The sequence below is a fragment of the Salvelinus namaycush genome, chromosome 11 (genome assembly GCF_016432855.1).
Source record: "Salvelinus namaycush isolate Seneca chromosome 11, SaNama_1.0, whole genome shotgun sequence".
In the NCBI taxonomy this organism is placed as follows: Eukaryota; Metazoa; Chordata; class Actinopteri; order Salmoniformes; family Salmonidae; genus Salvelinus; species Salvelinus namaycush.
In genome coordinates, this window is record NC_052317.1 from 28536181 (window position 1) to 28559903 (window position 23723).

Here is a 23723-nt window from a genome sequence, read left to right on the forward strand (position 1 = left end):
AGAGAGCTCACTGTTAATTTTCTGAGAGCAGACAGATGCTATATATAAAGCACAAATCACCATCTCTAAAACTATAGCTAAAACAGCAATAATAATGCATTTAGATACATACCTTTAATATAAATTGATTTATTAAGTCAATATACTTTACAGTATTTCCTTGTTTGGTTATTTCTTTTTCTTCACATATTTTTTTTCTTCTCACAAACAGCTGGCGAATGCAGATCTTACAGTAGCCTACCATAAATGAAAACTTTGTAAAGTACATGCAAAATGTGATCAACGAAACGATACCAAATACGACAAGTTTGAAATAGCTTCACCGAATGAAGCACATGCAGATAATAAACAGAACATTTATCGGCCCTAGATATAAATATTTTAGAAAATAATGTTTACAATCTCATTTCATAGTGGCTGTCTGTGTCACCCGACACATATAATATTTACAAATGTACAAACAATAAATAAAACATGATATCACATTTGACAAATTAATTAATCTGCCAAGCGATAACATGATATCCTATGTTGTCAAGTTGATCGGACATTATGTCTCTTGGGATGTAAAAAGTAATCTTGCTGACCAAAAAATTCCATCCCTTTTTGTGCTTCATGCATTTAACAACCCAGAACTTTCTTTTGTCAGAATTAATGTCCATTTCTTTTTTAAAGTTTAGGCCAGGATAGTTCATCATGGCCTTGTTTGCTCTATCTGTTGGTGTTGACTCCTCACGGCAAACCTGTTGACGTGCACTGGAATGGGGACCACAATTTTGGGGTTTCTCACAGGCTCTCCCGACCTGTTATTGACGTTTCCCGCTTTGATTCTTTTCCATTTGGCCCTACGATTCTGGAACCAAATTTTGACCTGCACCTCGCTCAATTTAAGTGCGTGTGCTATTTGAGAGCGTTCGGTGAGCGAAAGGTACTTTTTACAATGAAATTCCTTCTCAAGTTCAAGTAGCTGCTCGCTTGTAAAAGCTGTCCGTCTCCTTCTGCTCTTTCCTGCTGAGCTTCCTGGTGGTAACGCTTCCTGTGACCCGGGTTTTAGTTTACTCTTTTGGGATAAAGAACCACAGTTGTTCCCATCGGAGAAGCTTTCGTTCTCGCTGTCGACGGCAGAGCTGTCATCTCGGTCACTGCAAACTGCGTCTGCCGATTTCAGGTCAAACTTCTCATCGTCAGAGCTGTACAATTTAGTCTCACCTAAAAAGTGAAAATGAAGAAAGACAACATATATTACAACCAATTATGTTCAGCCTACACGTTTACCTCACAAATGCAAATTAGGCTTTTATCTCTTTAGAAATTCAGAGACATTGTCTTGGCCACATAGGCCTCTAAAATGAAAATGGAATAGGCATGTTGGAGAGTTCGTATTCTGCGGTATTTTCGTAAAAATAAATGAGTAGGCCTATAGTGCCATTTATAACACCTCTATTAACGTAACATTGGCCAATGTCACGTTAAGTCAAAAAAATTGTAAAATTATGCCTAATGTAACAAATAGATTGAAGACAGTGTTTCAAAAAATTGAGTTAGGCTACACAATTCGACTTATTGCACATTTGAAAGTGTGGTTTGTCATGAAACAATGTATTTGTGGAATAGTATGTTATGATGACAATTTCAGCCTTCTAAAAAGTGTGGATGGTGCCTTAAATTTCAGCATCATATTTGCCTTGGATAAACTGCGTGTAACTTTATGCTCAGCACTCAGAGTGTATTTTTCTGTTGCTAAATGTCTATGCAGTCCAGTCCAAACTGTAATTTGGATGACGTTTGCGCGTTTTACGTATTTAGGTCTCAACGTGCCAATCTAACGGAAACGTATGGACACTGGGACTGGGGCTTACCTGGCATAGTTTGAAAAGTTTCCGAGAAGTTGAGTAAGTCCGACCCCTTGTCTCTTCCATGCAGATCATCTGAGTGGGGGCTCTCTTGTCTCCGAGGTCCGGGGTCGGCACTTAACCGAGGTCCGGGGAGCTCTTGGGGAGGATAGAAACTATCCGGCGGATCCGAGAAACTCGGCAGTGTTGTCGTGAGAGCCACCATGGACGGCATCCCCTGTCCCAAACTCGCACAGAATGTGTTGGTAAGACGTCCAGCGAAAGATGCCAACGGCGCCAAAGGAGGTATGCCAGACGGCAAATGTGAATGAGATAAAGATTGAGGAATCATCAAGGGTCTGTACGGCATAAACATCGGGTAGCCAGTGTAGAGCAGGTGTCCCGGCCGAGGCTGCGGAGTTCCTATCAAGGAGTCGATCGAAAACGCCGTCCCTTGGCCGCCCGGTCTCTGCATTGTGAAGAAAATTGTGGCTTATTTTTTCGAAGACTCAGGCGCCCCTTCCTTCCCTCAACAAATCGCCAAACCTTAGATTCAAAGGTCGAGTGAAGTTATTATGTCCCTTCGCTGTGATGTTATCCCGTTGACTAACCAGCTCCTCGAAACCTCCTCAAGCTTACTGAAACCTGACGCTTTCTTGTTTTGTGCCCACTCCCTGTCCCTCTATTTGTCACACACTGAGACATAAACACACGCTCTCCCCCTCTACCTCTCCCTCCCTCCACTTCTTTCTCACTTCAATTCAATGGGCTCTCTCCCACACGCACAGGCACACACGCACGCACAGAGAGAGAGAGAGAGCGAGAGCCCTAGCTTATCATCTGCAATACAAGAGGAATGAAAGGGGGTGTACCCTGGGGACTCATCCATCTTCCTCAAATTACGCTTCATTTCCTTTTTCAGTGTCGGACTTTTTGGCCGCCTCGAGAGGCGGTAGTTTCCCAGTGGATACCGAATAGACGTGTCCCCCCAGCCCTCCACCCCATTTGCCCGGTCCACATTGACTGGAAGCGATGTGAGAGACTGCTTCAGCCCTTACCCTTCTATAATCGTTGACCACACCAACCCAATCAGCTATTATTAATTTTGATTGATGATAAGCAATTACTTTGGATTCAAGGGATGACATAAAACAACGGTGCTTTTGTTGAAATGTTGGGATGTATGGCATCGGGACGGATGGCATCGGAGTGGGCCGGAGGAGAGGCAGATGTTTTTCCTCTCTTGAAAGAGTAAAGCTTTTCTCTTCTCTCTGGCCAAAACAATGCGTTTGGCCTTAGAAAAGTGCGGTAATAATTATTCCCTAGAGTGAGTTATCCTGTACAACATTTGATTATGATAAAAGACATGTGAGGTCAACGGCAATTTTAAAACGAGTCTGCACAGATTTGAAAAGTGTCATTTTGGATACTTTATTCGATTCAAAATACAATAGGGTACCAACGTGCTTGTATCTGTAGGGCTACCATTAAGTTAGTTGTACAGTATATGTAGACAATACTTTTTCAGCTTTAAGATAGGCCTGACATTAAACTAACACTCGCACTTGACTCCCCCTTACTAGCTCTGACTTTGCTGATAGCTACTTTATTGAGGGAAAATGTACTTACTATGACTGTGATATGTGGTTGTCTCACCTAGCTATCTTAAGATGAATTCACTAACTTTAAGTCGCTCTGGATAAAAGCGTCTGCTAAATGACTAAAATGTAAAATGTAATGAGCATGCATACCTAAACTAATTGCCAATTAAATGTTGAATAGTTAAAATTACGCATCGACGCTTTCAGGGTTTTGGCCACTCATTTTCTATATGCTTATAAGTTTATATTAAAATCAAAATGTGCAATATTGAAAAATCACGTTTCTCTTTTCTTATAAGTGTTGATTTAATCGGATATCATTTTACCGTTTATATGCCAATTCTTGATGATGATTAGCCTCTATTGAGTCCTTGGGGCGCGCGGGCACTCCAACTGGCCGTCTGATTGCATGAAGACATAAACATATCACCAACCGAGTCTGATTAGCAATGGAGTGCCAAGGGATGCTAATTATTCTTATAATTGCAAATGACTCCATTCAGCACCACCTTGCTTTGAACTATTGAAACCAGATAGCTTTCCTCTCCCGCGCGCTCCTCTCTTCGTTTTTTTAAAGAGTGGAGTGGACTCAGTTCTGATTATATATTCTGCAACCAGAACCTCCTCATACCTTCTCAACTTTTCTCTCAGATGTGTGATACATTCTGCATTTATATCTAGGATTGGATTTATTCTTGTTTTCTTTCATGAGTCAGGAATCTATAGTTTATTTGATCAGTTACATTACAATTATGTCACCTAATAATCAGAAATGATTATTATTATTAGTTTATACTGGTATATGTCACTAACAACGGGATGATTGACTTTCCTTGGAGCCTTAATATAACCTACATTATTGTCATTTGTATTCAAGTTGTAACATATTGCTAATATATCTTTTATTTTACAATCGTATTATTTTTCATTGCAGGTTTAGTTTCTTTGATATGTCTTTAGCTCCTCGTGCGCTAGGCACATAGCGTAGCCTAGTTCAAGAGCCTCACTGTGACAGGTTCATTACCCAAGTCAGCATATTGTCTCCGTGTCACCACCCTCTGTCACACAGGTTCACAATTCTCTCCAAGCTGGGTGGTTGGTATTCAAAAGCATGCTACTTCTTTCCGATCCCATACAATCATACATCTGGACATCTCCACATAATTATCAACTGGAAACGCTCAACTCACCTAAGTAGTTTTACAACGACATTTCTGTTAAATTACAAATATTGTAGAACTACTAGGCTATTTTGCATTATGTTTGGTCAATGTTTAAAATATATATATTTTCGTTTGTTATCCATTCAATTGTTGTCGATCCCACTATTTGCTAGATTGAAAAGCATCGATAAACCTTCTTGGCAACGTACACATAAAAGCTCACTGCTTATTCAATAGTCTATTCATGATTTCCGTCCATCACTGGCGTGTTGTATTTGTCTGACACTTTTTGTAATATAAGATAACCACCGAGCCTTTGCATGACAGTCTCTCATATTTATTCTCATGAAGTCTTTATAAATACATTTTTCAGTTAATGTTGAATTATTTCCAAAATGACAGCCTGCATTCACTTCCGTAAAGCCAGTGATATCACATAACGTTCTAATCTGGGGTGGCAGGTGGCCTAGCAGTTAAGAGCGTGGGGCCAGTAACCGAAAAGTCGCTAGTTCGAATCCCAGAGCCGACTTGAGCTAGGCACTTGAACCATAATTGCTCCTGTAAATCGCTTTGGATACAAGTGGCAGAGCTTAAATGTAATCATTTAGCTTAATGAGAAATATTCTGACAAGAGTTATAGAGCACACTTTTTTGTTCATTTAGGATTTATTTTCTTCTAAAAAGTAGTAATTATTTCTCTACCAAATACTTACTAGGCTATAGCTACATCCATAATTGGTTCCTTTTTTGTGATAAAGCAGTGCGCACATTTTTTTTCATATACTGACTGAGCTCACTATCTTACCATATATGACAAGGTGCTAGGCCAAATAAGTCATCTATTTCTCCCTGAAGTCACGACTACTTTGGGGGAAAATGCTCAAAATGTAAATCTATTTCCTTTACTCCTTTATTTTACACTACATTACGCACGTACACTTCAGTTCCATGATAGCACTATAAATACAAAAGTTACACCTTTCGTTGAAAAATATCCTAGAAAAAAAACACAAAGCCAGCCCTCTAATACAGTACATCTCATTAATTTGTCATTTAAAGACCACAACACCCCCTTGTGGTGACGCGGAGTAACACGGTTCTGCTTGTAAAGCAAATTAAATGTTTACTTATGAACCAAAATAGCAATACAATGAATACAATCAATTGTAAATACATACATTTTGACATAGATTGTTTTGCCATATATTGTACAGTACATAATGGTATCCATTTACTCACACTCTGCAATCTCAAGGATTCTGAACCCAGGAGTGGTACTCAACTTAGTACCACAATCAGTAGGTCTGTGACGATGACCCTCCTGTGTCACTCTGCAAAACAAATATTGTCACAGACAGACTGAATCCCTTGTGTTTCCTAGTGTTTGTGCTGTAGCCTACAGTACATACAGAGCTCTATAGTGCTGTGAGCTCTCATCATATCATACCATGTATACCATACATCCAGTGTTTAGGGCTTATATACATCCTGGCTCTATCTCTGACTCAGTGAACGTAGTATTTGAACTACAGCAGCAGGTTGTTCTTGATGAAGGTGGGCAGGTCTAGGTGTGGCACCATCTTGTGCACGTGTCCATCTAGGTAGTTCTGTAGTGTCCAGCAAGCCAGGTGCTGTAGGGAATAAGGGGCCTGCTGCAGGGAGAACAGGGACTTATAGAACCCATTGTGTTCCTGGAGAGAGATACACACAGAACAGTCAGTTAGACAGAGTCATACTCTATGAGAACAGAATAGAACAGAATGGAATAGAATGGAATCACTATGATCCTAGGAACTGACCTTAAACATATCTGGTGAAACATCCTCCACCCTGTCATCTGTAATCTTGAGGCGATCATATGCATTCAGAAAAACCTTGATTGTGCACGAGGAGCTGGCAGTACTTCAGAACCTGAAAGATACATCATTGCATAATGAAGAACACATTACTTAAAACTAAAAACCACATGTTTATAGATACCTGGTAGTGTTGAGGAATTAAACTATAGCCTACAATTCTTCTAGCATTACTTATTTTTTAAAACCTTATCAGTCCAAATACAAAGTAAATATTCCCACATTTTATAACTGTAAAGGGCACAACGTACATAACACATGCTACCTGCATACATTTTCCTAAATTTGATCCAACTCTCTTTTTCTGATCTCCTAAGAAACAAGTCATAAGATGTCCTCACTTCATGTTGGAGTTAGGAGGTTGTGACTTGTGACTCATCGATAGAATATAAGAAATAAACTAAAGTAATTAAACACTTGGTGAGATGAACAGATTGGTCTACCCTCTGGAGGTTTAACTGGAAATTATGCAATTAGTGCTAATTAATCTCCTATTAACGCTCCCTAATTAGGAGTCAGGCATTTTGTTCCGGAGCATGTGGTGGGTTCAGTGAATAGTAGCAGATCTGGGTTCAATTACTATTTGAAATGTTTCAAATACTTTGAGTGTTTGCTTTAGCCTGACTGAGGTGCCAGGTGCGCTGGGTTAGCACAAACCATTACAATTATTTCTTTCAAATAGCATTTGAACCTAGGTTTGATTCCGTGAATAGTAGTAGTTTCCGTTTCCCACAGTGAGAACATAATTCATGTTGAGGAGAGAAATAAATAATTAATAGAACCGTTTTAGTGTTCATACTACATCATCTGTTTATTCTCAACTGTACATTCTGTTATAGTTATACCATTGGGTACATCAAGAACAATGACAGGCTGATGATTTGATTTAATGACACTTTTGTGAAACATGAACCAATCTGTTTAACGTCAGCTGATTTCTACATAAATGTCTACACTATTATGAACACTTGAATGACTGATTGAACGCACAGTAAGATTAAACAATGTTCAAGATGTATTTGCATGTTCTTTACACATTTTTTACTCCTCGTCCTACCATCAAACACTATTCCATCTCTAGCGCCTGTGCTCTTAACTAGACAATATTCATTGAATTAATCAGAGATGATGGTGAGGAAGCCCTAAGCAGTTGCTTTTCCCGCTTATAGCACGAGCCGCTTCTGGCTCTTACCTTGGGCAGTGCTCCACGCCAAACCCTGATGGAGCTGTGGTTCAGCAGACAGCAGACCAACCTCTCTGGCTTGTGCTCCGTCTTATAGGCCACCACCTTCAGAGGACCACAATGGAAATAAGTTGAAAAACATTTTTGTGTTATATCTTCGATTACAGTTTGTTAAATACAATCTATCCACATGTGTGGCTGAATTGTGTTTTTATACAGTACCAGTAAATAATTGGGCACACCTACTCATTCAAGGGCTTTTTACATTTTTTTTGTATTTTCTACACTGTAGAATAACAGTGAAGACATCAAAACTATGAAATAACACATATGGAATCATGTATCAACCAAAAAAGTGTTAAACAAATCAAAATAGATTTTTAGATTTTAGATTCTTCAAAGTAGCCACCCTTTGCCTTGATAACAGCTTTACACACTCTTGGCATTCTCTCAACCAGCTTCATGAGGAATGCTTCTCCAACAGTCTTGAAGGAGTTCACACATAAAGTTGAAGTCGGAAGTTTACATACACCTTAGACAAATACATTTAAACTCAGTTTTTCACAATTCCTGACATTTAATCCTAGTAAAAATTCCCTGTCTTAGGTCAGTTAGGATCACCACTTTATTTTAAGAATGTGAAATGTCAGAATAATAGTAGAGAGAATGATTTATTTCAGATTTGATCACATTCCCAGTTGGTCAGAAGTTCACAAATACTCAATTAGTATTTGGTAGCGTTGCCTTTAAATTGTTTAACTTGGGTCAAACGTTTTGGGTAGCCTTCCACAAGCTTCCCACAATAAGTTGCGTGAATTTTGGCCCATTCCTCCTGACAGAGCTGGTGTAACTGAGTCGGATTTGTAGGCCTCCATGCTCGCACACGCTTTTTCAGTTCTGCCCACAAATCTTCTATGGGATTGAGGTCAGGGCTTTGTGATGACCACTCCAATACCTTGACTTTGTTGTCCTTAAGACATTTTGCCACAACTTTGGAAGTATGCTTGGGGTCATTGTCCATTTGGAAGACCCATTTGCGACCAAGCTTTAACTTCCTGACTGATGTCTTGAGACGTTGTTTCAATATATCCACATAATTATCCTTCCTCATGATGCCATCTATTTTGTGACGTGCATCAGTCCCTCCTGCAGCAAAGCACCCCCACAACATGATGTTGCCACCCCCGTGTTTAACGGTTGGGATGGTGTTCTTCAGCTTGCAAGCATCCCCCTTTTTCCTCCAAACATAACAATGGTTATTATGGCCAAACAGTTGTATTTTTGTTTCATTAGACCAGAGAACATTTCTTCAAAAAGTACTATCTTTGTCCCCATGTGCAGTTTCAAACCGTAGTCTGGCTTTGTTATGGCGGTTTTGGAGCAGTGGCTTCTTCCTTGCTGAGCGGCCTTTCAGGTTATGTCGATATAGGTTTTACTGTGGATATAGATACTTTTGTACTTATTTCCTCCAGCATCTTCACAAGGTCCTTTGCTGTTGTTCTGGGATTGATTTGCACTTTTCGCACCAAAGTACGTCCATCTCTAGGAGACAGAACGCGTCTCCTTCCTGAGCAGTATGACGGCTGCGTGTTCCCATGGTGTTTATACAGATGAACGTGGTACCTTCAGGCGTTTGGAAATTGCTCCCAAGGATGAACCAGACTTGTGGAGGTCTGCAATTTTTTTCGGAGGTCTTGGCTGATTTCTTTTGATTTTCCCATGATGTCAAGCAAAGAGGCACTGAGTTTGAAGGTAGGCCTTACATCCACAGGTACACCTCCAATTGACTCAAATTATGTCAATTAGCCTATCAGAAGCTTCTAAAGCCATGACATCATTTTATGGAATTTTCCAAGCTGTTTAAAGACACAGTCAACTTAGTGTATGTAAACATCTGACCCACTGGAGTTGTGATACAGTGAATTGTTAAGTGAAATAATCTGTCTGTAACAAATTGTTGGAAAAATTACTTGTGTCATGAACAAAGTAGATTTCCTAACCGACTTGCCAAAACTATAGTTTGTTTACAAGACATTTGTGGAGTGGTTGAAAAAATAGATTTAATGACTCCAATTTAAGTGTATGTAAACTTCTGACTTCAACTGTATGCTGAGAACTTGTTGGCTGCTTTTCCTTCACTCTGCGGTCCAACTCATCCCAAACCATCTCAATTGGGTTGAGGTCAGGTGATTGTGGAGGCCAGGTCATCTGATGCAGCACTCCATCACTCTCCTTCTTGGTCAAATAGCCCTTACACAGCCTGGAGGTGTGTTTTGGGTCACTGTCCTGTTGAAAAATAAATGATAGTCCCACTAAGCGCAAACCAGATGGGATGGCGTATCACTGCATAATGCTGTGGTAGCCATGCTGGTTAAGTGTGCCTTGAATTCTAAATACATCACAGACAGTGTCATCAGCAAAGCACCCCCACACCATCACACCTCCTTCTCCATGCTTCACGGTGGGAACCACACATGCGGAGATCATCCGTTCACCTACTCTGCGTCTCACAAAGACAAAGCGGTTGGAACCAGAAATCTCAAATTTGGACTCATCAGACCAAAGGACAGATTTCCACCGATCTAATGTCCATTGCTCGTGTTTCTTGGCCCAAGCAAGTCTCTTTGCAGCAATTCGATCATGAAGGCCTGATTCACACATACTCTTCTGAACAGTTGATGTTGAGATGTGTCTATTCTTGAACTCTGAATAATTTATTTGGACTGCAATCTGGTGCAGTTAACTCTCATGAACTTATCCTCTGCAGCAGAGGTAACTCTGGGTCTTTTTTTCCCCTGTGGCGGTCCTCATGAGAGCCAGTTCCATCATAGAGCTTGATGGTTTTTGCAACTGCACTTGAAGAAACTTTCAAAGTTCTTGACATTTTCCAGATTGACTGACCTTCATGTCTTAAAGTAATGATGGAGAATCTCAAATATAAAATATTGTTTGATTTGTTTAACACTTTTTTGGTTACTACATGATTCCATGTGTTATTTCATAGTTTTGATGTCGTCACTATTCTACAATGTAGAAAATAGTAAAATAAAGAAAAACCCTGGAATGAGTAGGTTTGAGCGATAGCCCTGGTTGCCACGGACACAGTATTATTTTTTCTAAGCCTTTGTGACGTAGGATGTGAAATCTGAAACGATTTGAAGCTGGGATGTCCCTCCTACCACTTCATTTGCTCTCCCGACTGTCCAACTCCTGACTGAACCCTACATCACAGCCCCGGACAAAGCTCGTGCCTGCAATCGTTACATAGTAGCGCAGCAGGAGAGTGGTTTCATTACGATACATCCAGAGATCGATTGATAGCCATTGATCTAAAATAATTCATAGATGTTAAACAAAAAACACATTAATATGAGACGAAAGGAGAGTTCCTAACGAGTTCAGGAAGTCATGTTAGAGCTCTGTGAGACATTCACAGCAATGGAGGCAAACGTTTTGATCAAGAGAGACCTTAAACTTCTTATGGCTGCAGGGGCAGTATTGAGTAGCTTGGATCAAAGGTACCCAGAGGTGCCCATAGTAAACTGCCTGCTCCTCAGTCCCAGTTGCTAATATATGCATATTATTATTAGTATTGGATAGAAAACCCTCTGAAGTTTCTAAAAATGTTTGAATGATGTCTGTGAGTATAACAGAACTCATATGGCAGGCAAAAACCTGAGAAGAAATCCAAACAGGAAGTGGGAAATCTGAGTTTGGTCGATTTTCAACCCAGCCCCTATTGAATACACAGTGGGATATGGATCAGTTTGCACTTCCTACGGCTTCCACTAGATGTCAACAGTCTGTAGAACCTTGTCTGATGCCTCTACTGTGAAGTGGGGCCGAAGGAGACAGGAATGAGTCAGGTCTGCCATGAGCTGACCATGCTCTGACCATGCGCGTTCACATGAGAGGGAGCTCTGTTCCATCGCACATCTGAAGTCAATGGAATTCTCCGGTTGGAACGTTATTGAAGATTATGTTAAAAACATTCTAAAGATTGATTCAATACATCGTTTGACATGTTTCTACTGACTGTAACGGAACTTTTTGACATTTCGTCTGCTTTTAGTGAACGCGCTTCCTGACTTTGGATTTGTTTACCAAACATGCTAACAAAAATAGCTATTTGGACATAAATGATGGACATTACCGAACAAAACAAACATTTATTGTGGAAGTGGGAGTCCTGGGAGTGCATTCCGACAAAGATCAGCAAAGGTAAGTAAAGATTTATAATACTATTTATGAGTTTTGTTGACTGCACAATTTGGCGGGTAACTGTATGGCTTCCTTTTGTTGCTGAACGCTGTTCTCAGACTATTGAAGCTTTTTGAAATCTGACACAGCGGTTGCATTAAGAACAAGTGTATCTTTATTTCTATGTAAAACATGTACTGTATCTTTCATCAAAGTTTATGATGAGTATTTATGTTATTTGACGTGGCTCTCTGCAATTTCTCCGGATATTTTGGAGGCATTTCTGAACATGGCGCCAATGTAAACTGAGGTTTTTGGATATAATATGAACTTTATCGAACAAAACATATATGTATTGTGTTACATGAAGTCCTATGAGTGTCATCTGATGAAGATCATCAAAGGTTAGTGATTAATTTTATCTCTATTTCTGCTTTTTGTGACTCCTGTCTTTGGCTGGAAAAATGGCTGTGTTTTTCTTTGATTTTGCGGTGACCTAATATAATCGTTTGTGGTGCTTTCGCTGTAAAGCTTATTTGAAATCGGACACTTTGGTGGGATTAACAACAAGATTACCTTTAAAATGGTATAAGATACATGTATGTTTGAGGAATTTTAATTATGAGATTTCTGTTGTTTGAATTTGAAGCCCTGCACTTTCACTGGCTGTTGTCATATCGAACCCGTTAACGGGATTGCAGCAATAAGAAGTTTAAGAAAATATGCAAATGACCTCTAACACTAAACATGCAAATATGTATTTTACAGTTATAAGTAAAGTGAAATCTTATAGTTAGTTGTTTTATAATTTGATTATGCTATATTTAGAAAGCATCAGTCATTTGAAGCCTTATTCATAGTTTTGTGAATAGGAAAAACGAAAATATTTCATATTTTTATCATATTTGTACTATGTACTTGAGCTTGTGTGCTTAAAAGTATCGACACCTCAGCAATTTATAACAAAAATGATCAGAAAATGAGAGATTTCAACCTTTGTTTGAGAATGTAGCATTACTAGTTATTGTTTATGGCTCTCTCATGATAAATAATTACTTTTGGGGATTACATAGATGACATTTTGGATTAGATTTAACTGGATAAATTGTAGCCTGGGCTGTGGAGAGCACATCATTGCGTAACTCAAGTTGTAAGAAGAGTAACAATTGACTGGTTCATTTTGGGTTTTGTTTGTTGTTTCTATGTAGCAGTAATGGTGGTTTCTTTCTCCTGAGGTAAATGCTGTGCTGTTCTGAAGCCTGTTTGTTCACAGGAGGCTATTTCAGGGAGGCACAACAGTGACGTTATGTGATATTTTGTATGACCCAGCAAAGCCTGGCGCAGCAGCCAAATTACTTCTGTGTCACATGTAATCTGAGGTGCAGTTAACTCTAATGAATCTATCCTCTGCAGCAGAGGTAACTCTGGGTCTTCCTTTCCTGTGGCGGTCCTCATGAGAGCAAGTTTCATCATAGCGCTTGATGGTTTTTGCGACTGCACTTGAAGAAACCTTTTCCGGATTGACTGACCTTCATGTCATAAAGTAATGATGGACTGTCCTTTCTCTTTGCTTATTTGTGATGGACTTGGTGTTTTACCAAATAGGGCTATCTTCTTTATACCACCCCTACCTTGTCACAACACAACTGATTGTCTCAAATGCATTAAGAATGAAAGAAATTCCACAAATTAACTTTTAACAAGGCACACCTGTTAATTGAAATGCATTCCAGTTGACTACCTTATGAAGCTGGTTGAGAGAATGCCAAGAGTGTGCAAAGCTGTCATCAAGACAAAGGTGGCTACTTTGAAGAATCTCAAATATAAAATATATTTAGATTTTTTTAACACTTTTTTAGTTGCTTCATGGTTCCATGTGTGTTATTTCATAGTTTTGATGTCTTCACTATTATTCTACAATGTAGAAAATAGTAAAAATAAAGAAAAACCCTTGAATGAGTAGGTGTGTCTAAAACTTTTGACTGGTACTGTACATACAGTGCATTCGGAAAGTATTCAGACCGCTTGACTTTTTCCACATTTTTCTACGTTACAGCCTTATTCTAAAATGTATCAAATAGTTTTTTCCCCCCTCATCAATTTGCAAACAATACATCACAATGACAAAGCAAAATGTAATATATATTTTTTCTTTTGCTAATTTATTACAAATAAAAAACTGAAAAAGCTTATTTACATAAGTATTCAGACCCAATGACAAAGCAAAATTACATTTGTAACAATTTTCTTTTGCTAATTTATAAAAAATAAAAAACTGAAATATATTATTTACATAAGTATTCAGACTTTGCTATAAGACTCGACATTGAGCTCAGGTGCATCCTGTTTCCATTGACCATCCTTGAGATGTTTCTACAACTTGATTGGAGTCCACCTTGGAGTCCATTAAATTGATTGGACATGATTTGGAAAGGCACATACCTGTCTATATAAGGTCCCACAGTTGACAGTGCATGTTAGAGCAAAAACCAAGCCCTGAGGTCAAAAGAATTGTCCATAGAGCTCAGAGACAGTATTGTGTCGAGGCATAGATCTGGGGAAGGTTACCAAATAATTTCTGCAGCATTGAAGGTCCACAAGATTACAGGGGCCTCCATCACTCTTAAATGGAAGAAGTTTGGAACCACCAAGACCCTTCCTAGAGCTGACCGCCCTGCCAAACTGAGCAATCGGGGGAGAAGGGCCTTGGCCAGGGAGGTGACCAAGAACCCGATGGTCACTCTGACAGAGCTCTAGAAGTCTTCTGTGGAGATGGGAGAACCTTCCAGAAGGACAACCATCTCTACAGCACTCCACCAATTAGGCCTTTATGGTAGAGTGGCCAGACAGAAGCCACTCTTTAGTAAAATGCACGACAGCCCGCTTTGAGTTTGCCAAAAGGCACCTAAAAGACTCTCAGACCATGAGAAACAAGATTATCTGGTCTGATGAAACCAAGATTGAACTCTTTGGCCTGACGTCTGGAGGAAACCTGGCACCATCCCTATGGTGAAGCATGGTGGCGACAGCATCATGCTGTGGGGATTGTTTTCAGTCCCAGTGACTGGGAGACTAGTCAGGATTGAGGGAAAGATGAACGGAGCAAAGAACAGAGAGTTCCTTGATGAAAACCTGCTCCGGAGCGCTCAGGACCTTCCAACAGGACAACGACCCTAAGCACACAGCCAAGATAATGCAGAAGTGGCTTCGGGACAAGTCTCTGAATGTCTTTGAGTGGCCCAGCCAGAGCCCGGACTTGAACCCGATCGAACATCTGTGGAGAGACCTGAAAATAGCTTTGCAGCAACGCTCCCCATCCAACCTGACAGAGCTTGAGAGGATCTGCAGAGAAGAATGGGAGAAACCCAAGAAAACTTGTAGTGTCATACTTAAAATGACTTGAGGCTGTAATCGCTGCCAAAGGTGCTTCAACAAAGTACTGAGTAAAGGGTCTGAATATTTATGTAAATGTGATATCAGTTTTTTTATTTTTTATTAATTAGCAAAAATGTCTAAAAATCAGTTTTTACTTTGTCATTATGGGTTATTGTGTGTAGATTGATGAGGAAAAAAACTATTGAATCAATTTTAGAATAAGGCTGTAACCTAACAAAATGTGGAAAAAGGGGTCTGAATACTTTGCGAAGGCACTGTATACAGTGGCGACCTGTCATTCAGGGCAGGTGTTTTGAGGCTCACCTGTTTTTTTTGCCTGTTTTGCATGTTATTTTGGCATTAATACATGTGACATATAAGTTTGCAAACAATGTAAAAAAAAATTATAAATCAATAATTGAGTTTATAAAGCTGCATACAAACGTGGTCTCTTTTTTCTTTCTTGAGTAAGGCAGCTCCAAAATGCATATGTTTTAGCCGTCAGTGCTTTCTGTGGTGGGGCAGCCAGCGGAAAATACGGAGCGTAGGGGTTGGTGATGTTCTCTAGTTGCGCCGTGATTGGCTCAGTGTTCTGTCACTCATGGGGACACTACGTCACTGCAAAATCTAAGGGTAGAGCATGAGAATTCAAGCCCTTGGGTGCTGCCATAGAGTTACATTAGAAGTGCCTATCCAAGAAGGCTCAAGGTCATTGGCCACAGATAAAATGACGTCAAATCACGCTATATCTACAGTAGCTTTAATTGGACCGATCATGTCAACATCATACTTTCAAAATCTTAGCTAGCAAGCTAGCAGTCATCATCATGAATCAAGTCAACAATCTGCTGACAAATCCTTTTCAATCCTTGTCAAATGAAGAGAAATAATGAAGAGAAATTATAGATAAAACGTATCGGTGCTCATCGGCAATTGGACAAACATTACACAACAAGTTGGAAATCACAAATTCAACAATGAGTGGTTTGGAAGGAATCAGTGGCTAACTGCAAGCATCGCAAAGCAATCACTAGCCTGCTATTCAGTGAAGTGGGTGTTTGGTCCCAAGTCTGGGTTTCAAGGTCTCTTTTCCAACCATAAAATGGTAAACATTCAACACTGGCCATGCTGTCAATCCAGCATGACTTCTGCCACGCTCAAAACAACTGGAAACTCAGAATTGGGAAATCTCAGACTGGGAAACTAGCTCCGACTGGGAAAATACGTTTTGAACGGTCATCCAACTCAGAATTGCAAGTCAGGAACTCGGGCCTCTTTCTAGAGCTCCGACCTGAAGATCACTGACGTCATCATGATTCAACCTTGTTGTTGTCTGAGTTCCCTGTTGTCTTGAAAGCACCATAAATCCAGAGAATGCCAGACTTTGATGACAAAGTTTGATGACAAAATTTGTACACGAAGGACCGCCACGCCACCTTCCTGTTCAAGTCAGCACAGCACAACAAGGTGAGTCCAAAAATGTATTGTATGCTGCTGCATAAATAATGCAATATGCCAGGGAGATATGTATACTGTAGCTAAGAAAATAATACTAATTGTATGTGTTGTTTAGTAAGATGTTAGCTGTTGGTGGTGCACATGTAGCTTATAGCCTGTTTTAGAGAAATGTCATCATCGAATATTGTAAGAGCTTTCATTGTCTGCTGAAATGTCCCCTTTATTTATCCTACAGTTCTGACTTGATGTACATTGGTGTACATTCAGAACCCATGTTCTGAATTCTGTCACTACGTTTCAAAAGTGCTGAACAAATAGTTATATTGACTATGTTTGTCCTAGCTCGCTCATTGTCTTAAAACTTCTTATGGCTGAAATCCCGTTAACGGGATCGATATGACAACAGCCAGTGAAAGTGCAGGGCGCCAAATTCAAACAACAGAAATCTCATAATTAAGATTCCTCAAACATACAAGTATTATACACCATTTTTAAAGATAAACTTGTTGTTAATCCCACCACAGTGTCCGATTTCAAAAAGGCTTTACGACGAAAGCATACCATGGGATTATGTTAGGTCAGTGCCTAGTCACAGAAAAACACAGCCATTTTCCCAGCCAAAGAGAGGAGTCACAAAAAGCAGAAAGAGATAAAATGAATCACTAACCTTTGATGATCTTCATCAGATGACACTCATAGGACTTCATGTTACACAATACATGTATGTTTTGTTCGATAAAGTTAATATTTATATCCAAAAATCTCAGTGTACATTTGCGCGTTATGTTCAGTAATGTTTTGCCTCCAAAACATCCGGTGATTTTGCAGAGCCACATCAATTTACAGAAATACTCATCATAAATGTTGATGAAAATACAAGTGTTATACATGGAATTAAAGATATACTTCTCCTTAATGCAACCGCTGTGTCAGATTTCAAAAAAGCGGAAAAAGCACACCATGCAATAATCTGAGTACAGCGCTCAGACACAAAAACAAGCCATACAGATACCCGCCATGTTGTGGAGTCAACAGAAGTCAGAAATAGCATTATAAATATTCACTTACCTTTGATGATCTTCATCGGAATGCACTTCCAGGAATCCCAGTTCCACAATAAATGTTTGTTTTGTTCGATAAAGTCCATAATTTATGTCCAAATACCTCCTTTTCGTTCACGCGTTTAGTTCACAAATCCAAATTCATGAGGTGCAGGCACTTAGTCCAGACGAAAAGTCAAAGAAGTTTTATTACAGTCCGTAGAAACATGTTAAAACGATGTATAGAATCAATCTTTAGGATGTTTTTAACATAAATCTTCAATAATGTTCCAACCGGAGAATACCTTTGTCTTCAGAAATGCAATGGAACTCAAGCTAACTATCACATGAACGCGCGTGATCAGCTCATGGCACTCTGGGAGAGACCTTACTCAATCCCCTCTCATTCGCCCCCACTTCACAGTAGAAGCCTGAAACAAGGTTCTAAAGACTGTTGACATCTAGTGGAAGCCTTAGGAAGTGCAATCGGTATATTGTATATTGGATAAGCAAAGACTTGGAAATAAACAAACCTCAGATTTCCCACTACCTGGTTGGATTTTTTCTCAGGTGTTTGCCTGCCATATGAGTTCTGTTATACTCACAGACATCATTCAAACAGTTTTAGAAACTTCAGAGTGTTTTTTATCCAAATCTAATAATAATATGCATATCTTAGCTTCTGGGCCTGAGTAGCAGGCAGTTTACTCTTGGCACCTTATTCATCCAAGCTACTCAATACTGCCCCCCAGCCATAAGAAGTTAATCCAAATCACCTATTGCCTCTTATCCACTCGCCATCCCTTCATGCCATAGTTTGTATATCTCAATTGTCAGTAGAAACTACATTTGTTTAAGCAAGTCAGCCATATCAGCTATGTTTTTCTAAAAGGCATTAATTGATGCTGAATTAACTGTTTCACTGCCAGACAAGGCTTTGCTGATAGCCAGATGTAGTAGTGGTTAGGATTCACTCCACGGTGCTGAAAAGAAAGCTCTGCTGTTGTGACAGCTTTATGTAGGCCCTAACAGTTTGTGGTCACCATTTGTCACAGTTACAGTGCAATTCATGTATTGTTAAGTGTTGTGTAGTTGCTTTGCTGGCATGCACCTAAAACATAGTTGCCCCACCAAGATTTACATGCTAAAATCACCACTGGTAACACACTCACTCACTTTTATGTTACCAAAACCCCTGGACTGGATAATTGGACTGCTTACAGACAAGAACACTTGACTGACAACCTAGCCATAAGAGAATAACATTAGACAGGTGTTTGAATGGAAAACCTAACACGACTAATAAATTTTCTTCCTGGTGGAATGTTTCTGAACCAAGTGGTGGACTGTATCTACACTGAACAAAAATATATATTTTTCAAATATAGAAGTCTTCTGTGGAGATCAGTTAAGAACGCAAATCAGTTAAGAACACTACACTACATAAAGAGAGACCTAAGACAACAACATAGCAAGGCAGCAACACATGACAACATAACATGGCAGCAGCACAACATGGTAGCAGCACAAAACATGGTACAAACATTGGGCACAGACAATAGCACAAAGGGCAAGAAGGTAGAGACAACAATAAATCACGCAAAGCAGCAACAACTGTCAGTAAGAGTGTCCATGATTGAGTCTTTGAATGAAGAGATTGAGATAAAACTGTCCAGTTTCAGTGTTTGCTGCAGCTCGTTCAAGTCGCTAGCTGCAGCGAACTGAAAAGAAGAGCAACCCAGGGATATGTGTGCTTTGGGGACCTTGGGTCTTGCGATGGGTATACAGAGATTACCTGTTACAGAGGAGTATAGATTGCAGTGTTGTGTCCTTTAAGGAGCATTGGTGGCAAATCTGATGGCCGAATGGTAAAGAACATCTAGCCGCTCGAAAGCACCCTTACCTGCCAATCTATAAATTATGTCTCCGTAATCTAGCATGGGTAGGGTGGTCATCTGAATCATGGTTATTTTGGCAGCTGGGGTGAAAGAGGAGCGATTACGATAGAGGAAACCAAGTCTAGATTTAACCTTAGCCTGCTGCTTTGATATGTGCTGAGAGAAGGACAGTGTACCGTCTAGCCATACTCCCAAGTACTTGTACGAGGTGACTACCTCAAGCTCTAAACCCTCAGAGGTAGTAATCACACCTGTGGGGAGAGGGGCATTCTTCTTACCAAACCACATGACCTTTGTTTTGGAGGTGTTCAGAACAAGAATAAGGGCAGAGAAAGCTTGTCGGACACTAAGAAACCTTTGTTGTAGAGCGTTTAACACAAAATCTGGGGAGGGGTCAACTGAGTATATGACTGTATCATCTGCATATAAATGGATGAGAGAGCTTCCTACTGCCTGAGCTATGTTGTTGATGTAATTTGAGAAGAGTGTGGGGCGTAGGATCGAGCCTTGGGGTACTCCCTTGGTATAAATGCTACATTCAATCATTTCAAAGATTTTACTGAGTTACAGTTCATGTAAGGAAATCAGTCAATAGAAATAAATTCATTAGGCCCTAATCTATGAATTTCACATTACTGGGCAATGGCGCAGCCATGGGTGGGCCTGGGATAGGCCTACCAACTTGGGAGCCAGGCTCACCCACTGGGGAACCAGGCCCAGCCAATCAGAATGAGTTTTCCCCACAAAAGGGCTTTATTACAGACAGAAATACTCCTCAGCACCCCCCTCAAAAGATCCCACAGGTGAAGAAGCCGGATGGAGGTCCTGGGGTGGCGTGGTTACACGTGGTCTGCGGTTGGACGTGCTGCAAAACTCTCTAAAATGACGTTGGAGGCGACTTATGGTAGAGAAATTAACATTCAATTCTCAGGCAACAGCGCTGGTGGACATTCCTGCAGTCAGCATGCCAATTGCGCTCTCCCTCAACTTGAGACATCTGTGGCATTGGGTTGTGTGACACTAACAGAGATTTAAACAGATTTGTGCACCAACTTTGAGAGAAATAAGCTTTACAACACTTTACATGTTGCGTTTATATTTTTGTTCAGTATATAAATAATGCCTATAAATTGTCATTTGAAACTGCCATGATGAGTTGCATTTGATCACGGGCTTATAAGCAATACAAACAGGCCAAGGGCTACATCCATGGCTTATGGACTTTTGAAAGTGTCGATCAGTAAAAAACTACATCAGTTGGTATTGGTGCAATGTTCAGGCTACAATGCAATTACCTAGTTAAGCTTAATGAACAAATGCACTCTAATTCTTTCACACACTAAAAGGTTTTGTATTCATTGTGATAGATCAAGAAAACCCCTCATCAACAATCACTGTCTCAAGTCTAGAGCATGGAGACCAATTATCATGATGCCAGTTCCATTACTGCTGATTATAGATGTCAATCTCTGCAATTACCTATTACCTCAGACATACGTCATTATTATGACATGCATTATAACTAATATGTCACTGTGTGACATAACTTATATTAGCTTTGGTGAGTTAACTACAAAGTTCAATGTAATTATTTTTGCAATATTTGAATAAGACCATGTTGCTTACCTTCCTGGCCAGCCCGTGCATGTCCCCTCCCTGAGGCTCAATGATCAGATTTGACGTGATGCCCCAGGGGAAGAAGGGCTGCACAGCGTCCCCATCCCCCGGGTAGAGAGGATTCTGTTTGACCAAGTCATGGCACACACCTGGGGGTCTAACGTAGGTGCAGGATCTATCCTGTCCCTGCCTCTTTTCTCAGCATGTAACCGTTGAGTTGGTGGCTGGCCAGCGGCTTCTTGTACTTGTGTAATATGTATGTATGTCCTCATCCAGCTGGAGGGAACACAAGGCCGTGGGGGTGAAGACAAAACTGCATCCTCCCTACATGTTGAATGAATGAATGACTGGTTGGCTTCTCACTCAGGATAGGACTGTGGGGTGTAGGAAACTGAGTAAGGGTAGTTTCTCAGGTCTGGTAGACTCTCGTTTTGGTCTCTCTCTGTCACCTCTCTGTTTCTCTCTCCCTTTATGTTACGGTCTTGTGCCTACTTTCTGCCTCTCAGCTGTTCAGTTGAGTTGTTTTGATATCTTATAAGAGAGCCTCCCTACAGCATGAGCAGAAGGGTTATTTTTACCCGTCCCTCACATGGCCACTTTGCTTCCCCTGGTAGACACCAGCCAAAGTGTCAACCATGTCGCCACTGCTATTCTGTGTCAAAAGACTCTCAAAAGAAGAAACTGTTTAAATCAGTGTGTTATTGGAAACATCTACGATTTGAGCCACATTATCATATATGATTTTAAATGTAATAAAATCACATTTGTGTATTTTCATTGGTTAGTATTCCTGTTGCAGGGGAAAGCCCCTTTGTGTTTTGACCCAGTGGCTGGGCTTACACCACACACTACAATAACAGATAGGGTGAAAATAACACATGGTCAAGTACCTTCTTTCTACATGGGACTCAATAGATGGTGAACTCATCCCCATAGCAACCAGCAGGGTCTTTAAGTTCACTGTAGTGAATCCACTGCAAACACAAAACCTTACTCTAGTGCTATACTGTATCTAACAGTTTATTCTAATGACATAAGTAATGTCACAACAAGTGACATGCAACAGACATATTATATGTCAGCTTGGGTGATATAACTACAATGGTTAAATGGCACTATTTTGACATAACTGTATGACTAATAAGATCATGTTGAAATACTCATTGACTCTTCTGCTTTGTATTTTATCAGGAATATATCCATCCATTCACCCGAAAGCAAAATGACAAGATACAATCACTAACTCTATAGTGGCATAGTTGGTGAAAGGTTTGTAAAAATTTGTATTTTAGCCCACTATATTTGTGGCCATGAACACTCTCTGTATCCACATGGCTTCTACATTTAAAGAACATTAGGCTGAACGAGTGGCTTGGACACCGCTGGTTCACTCAACCCCACGGGTAGTAGTGTTATGATGGTAGAGGGACAGCACACAATTAAGCCTCTTAAAGTCTACTCAGTACTGCATCTGACACACATTTCCTTTGAAGGATAAACCTTCAATTTCCCAGACTGGAATACACTGTGCTTGCCCATCGTTAACACGTAGGGCTACTTACTGTACCTTGAGGTTTTTAATAGTAAAGATGGGTTTATTTGAGTGGCAGGTGTGTCTTTGTGAAGTGAAATCTAAAGATGATTTTTAACTACCACAGAAATGTTGAAATTATAGTTAAAATAATTAGCATTTAATTGTTCTAGCAGCCTGGGGTTTGTTTGACAGTTTACATTATTATGTCTCTGTATAGCTTATAGTGGTTTGTTGGGTTCTCTACAATTGCTGACTGCTTATGTGTTCTTAGAGAGAAAAATAGATTTATACTAATCTGAATTGCACTAGTACTTGTGGAAGAACTCATGATGGTATTTTGGAGTACCTTTTCTTCTCATTCTCTTTTCTATCAGAAAACATTGAATCACATTCGCATCTTATACTATACCTTAGCGACAATTCTGGTATATGGAAATCAATGCCATTTGTTTCATGTTACAGTTTGGGGGTAATAGATGGCACATTAAACTGAAGGCGTCTCTTAGAGTTTTGACTTTGCAAACACACATTACTAGAGAGAGACTGGGAATATTGTTTTCTGCTGCTGGAGTGGAGTACATCCTTTTAAATGATACCCATAATGAGTTTATAATATGCATCTGGGCTACCTCCTCTCTACTTTGATGTCTTCCAAATGGCCTGGGTGTCATCAGCAAAACATGTAGGCACTTTCCCGCCTCATTGACTCCCAAATGTATTTTAAATATCATTCCTGGTAACGCAATTATTTAAAACGCTGAACTAAACACTTACTAATGGGGAAAAAGACAGTGACTTCGATAAATTCATTTCTCAAATGGTGGGCATTCTTTTTTTCTATTTTTTTTACTGAAGCGGGGGACGACATAAACACATCTATGTGGTAACCCTCCCTGCCCTTATAGCCCCCCTGTGGACATTCTAAATATTTTGACCGCCTCACTTTTTTTATCAGTAGCTATCTGT

The 23723-nt window shown here is 40.0% G+C and overlaps 1 protein-coding gene across 1 annotated transcript; it reads right to left on the bottom strand.

The window, feature by feature from the left end:
• Positions 1 to 694: 694 nt before the first annotated feature.
• LOC120055590 (homeobox protein GBX-1-like) lies at positions 695 to 2307 on the bottom strand. The gene is made up of 2 exons (XM_039003471.1): positions 1860 to 2307; positions 695 to 1209 (listed from the first exon to the last, which is right to left on the bottom strand). Exons 1-2 carry the CDS (start codon positions 2305 to 2307, stop codon positions 695 to 697), a joined length of 963 nt encoding a protein of 320 aa, XP_038859399.1.
• Positions 2308 to 23723: the final 21416 nt, after the last annotated feature.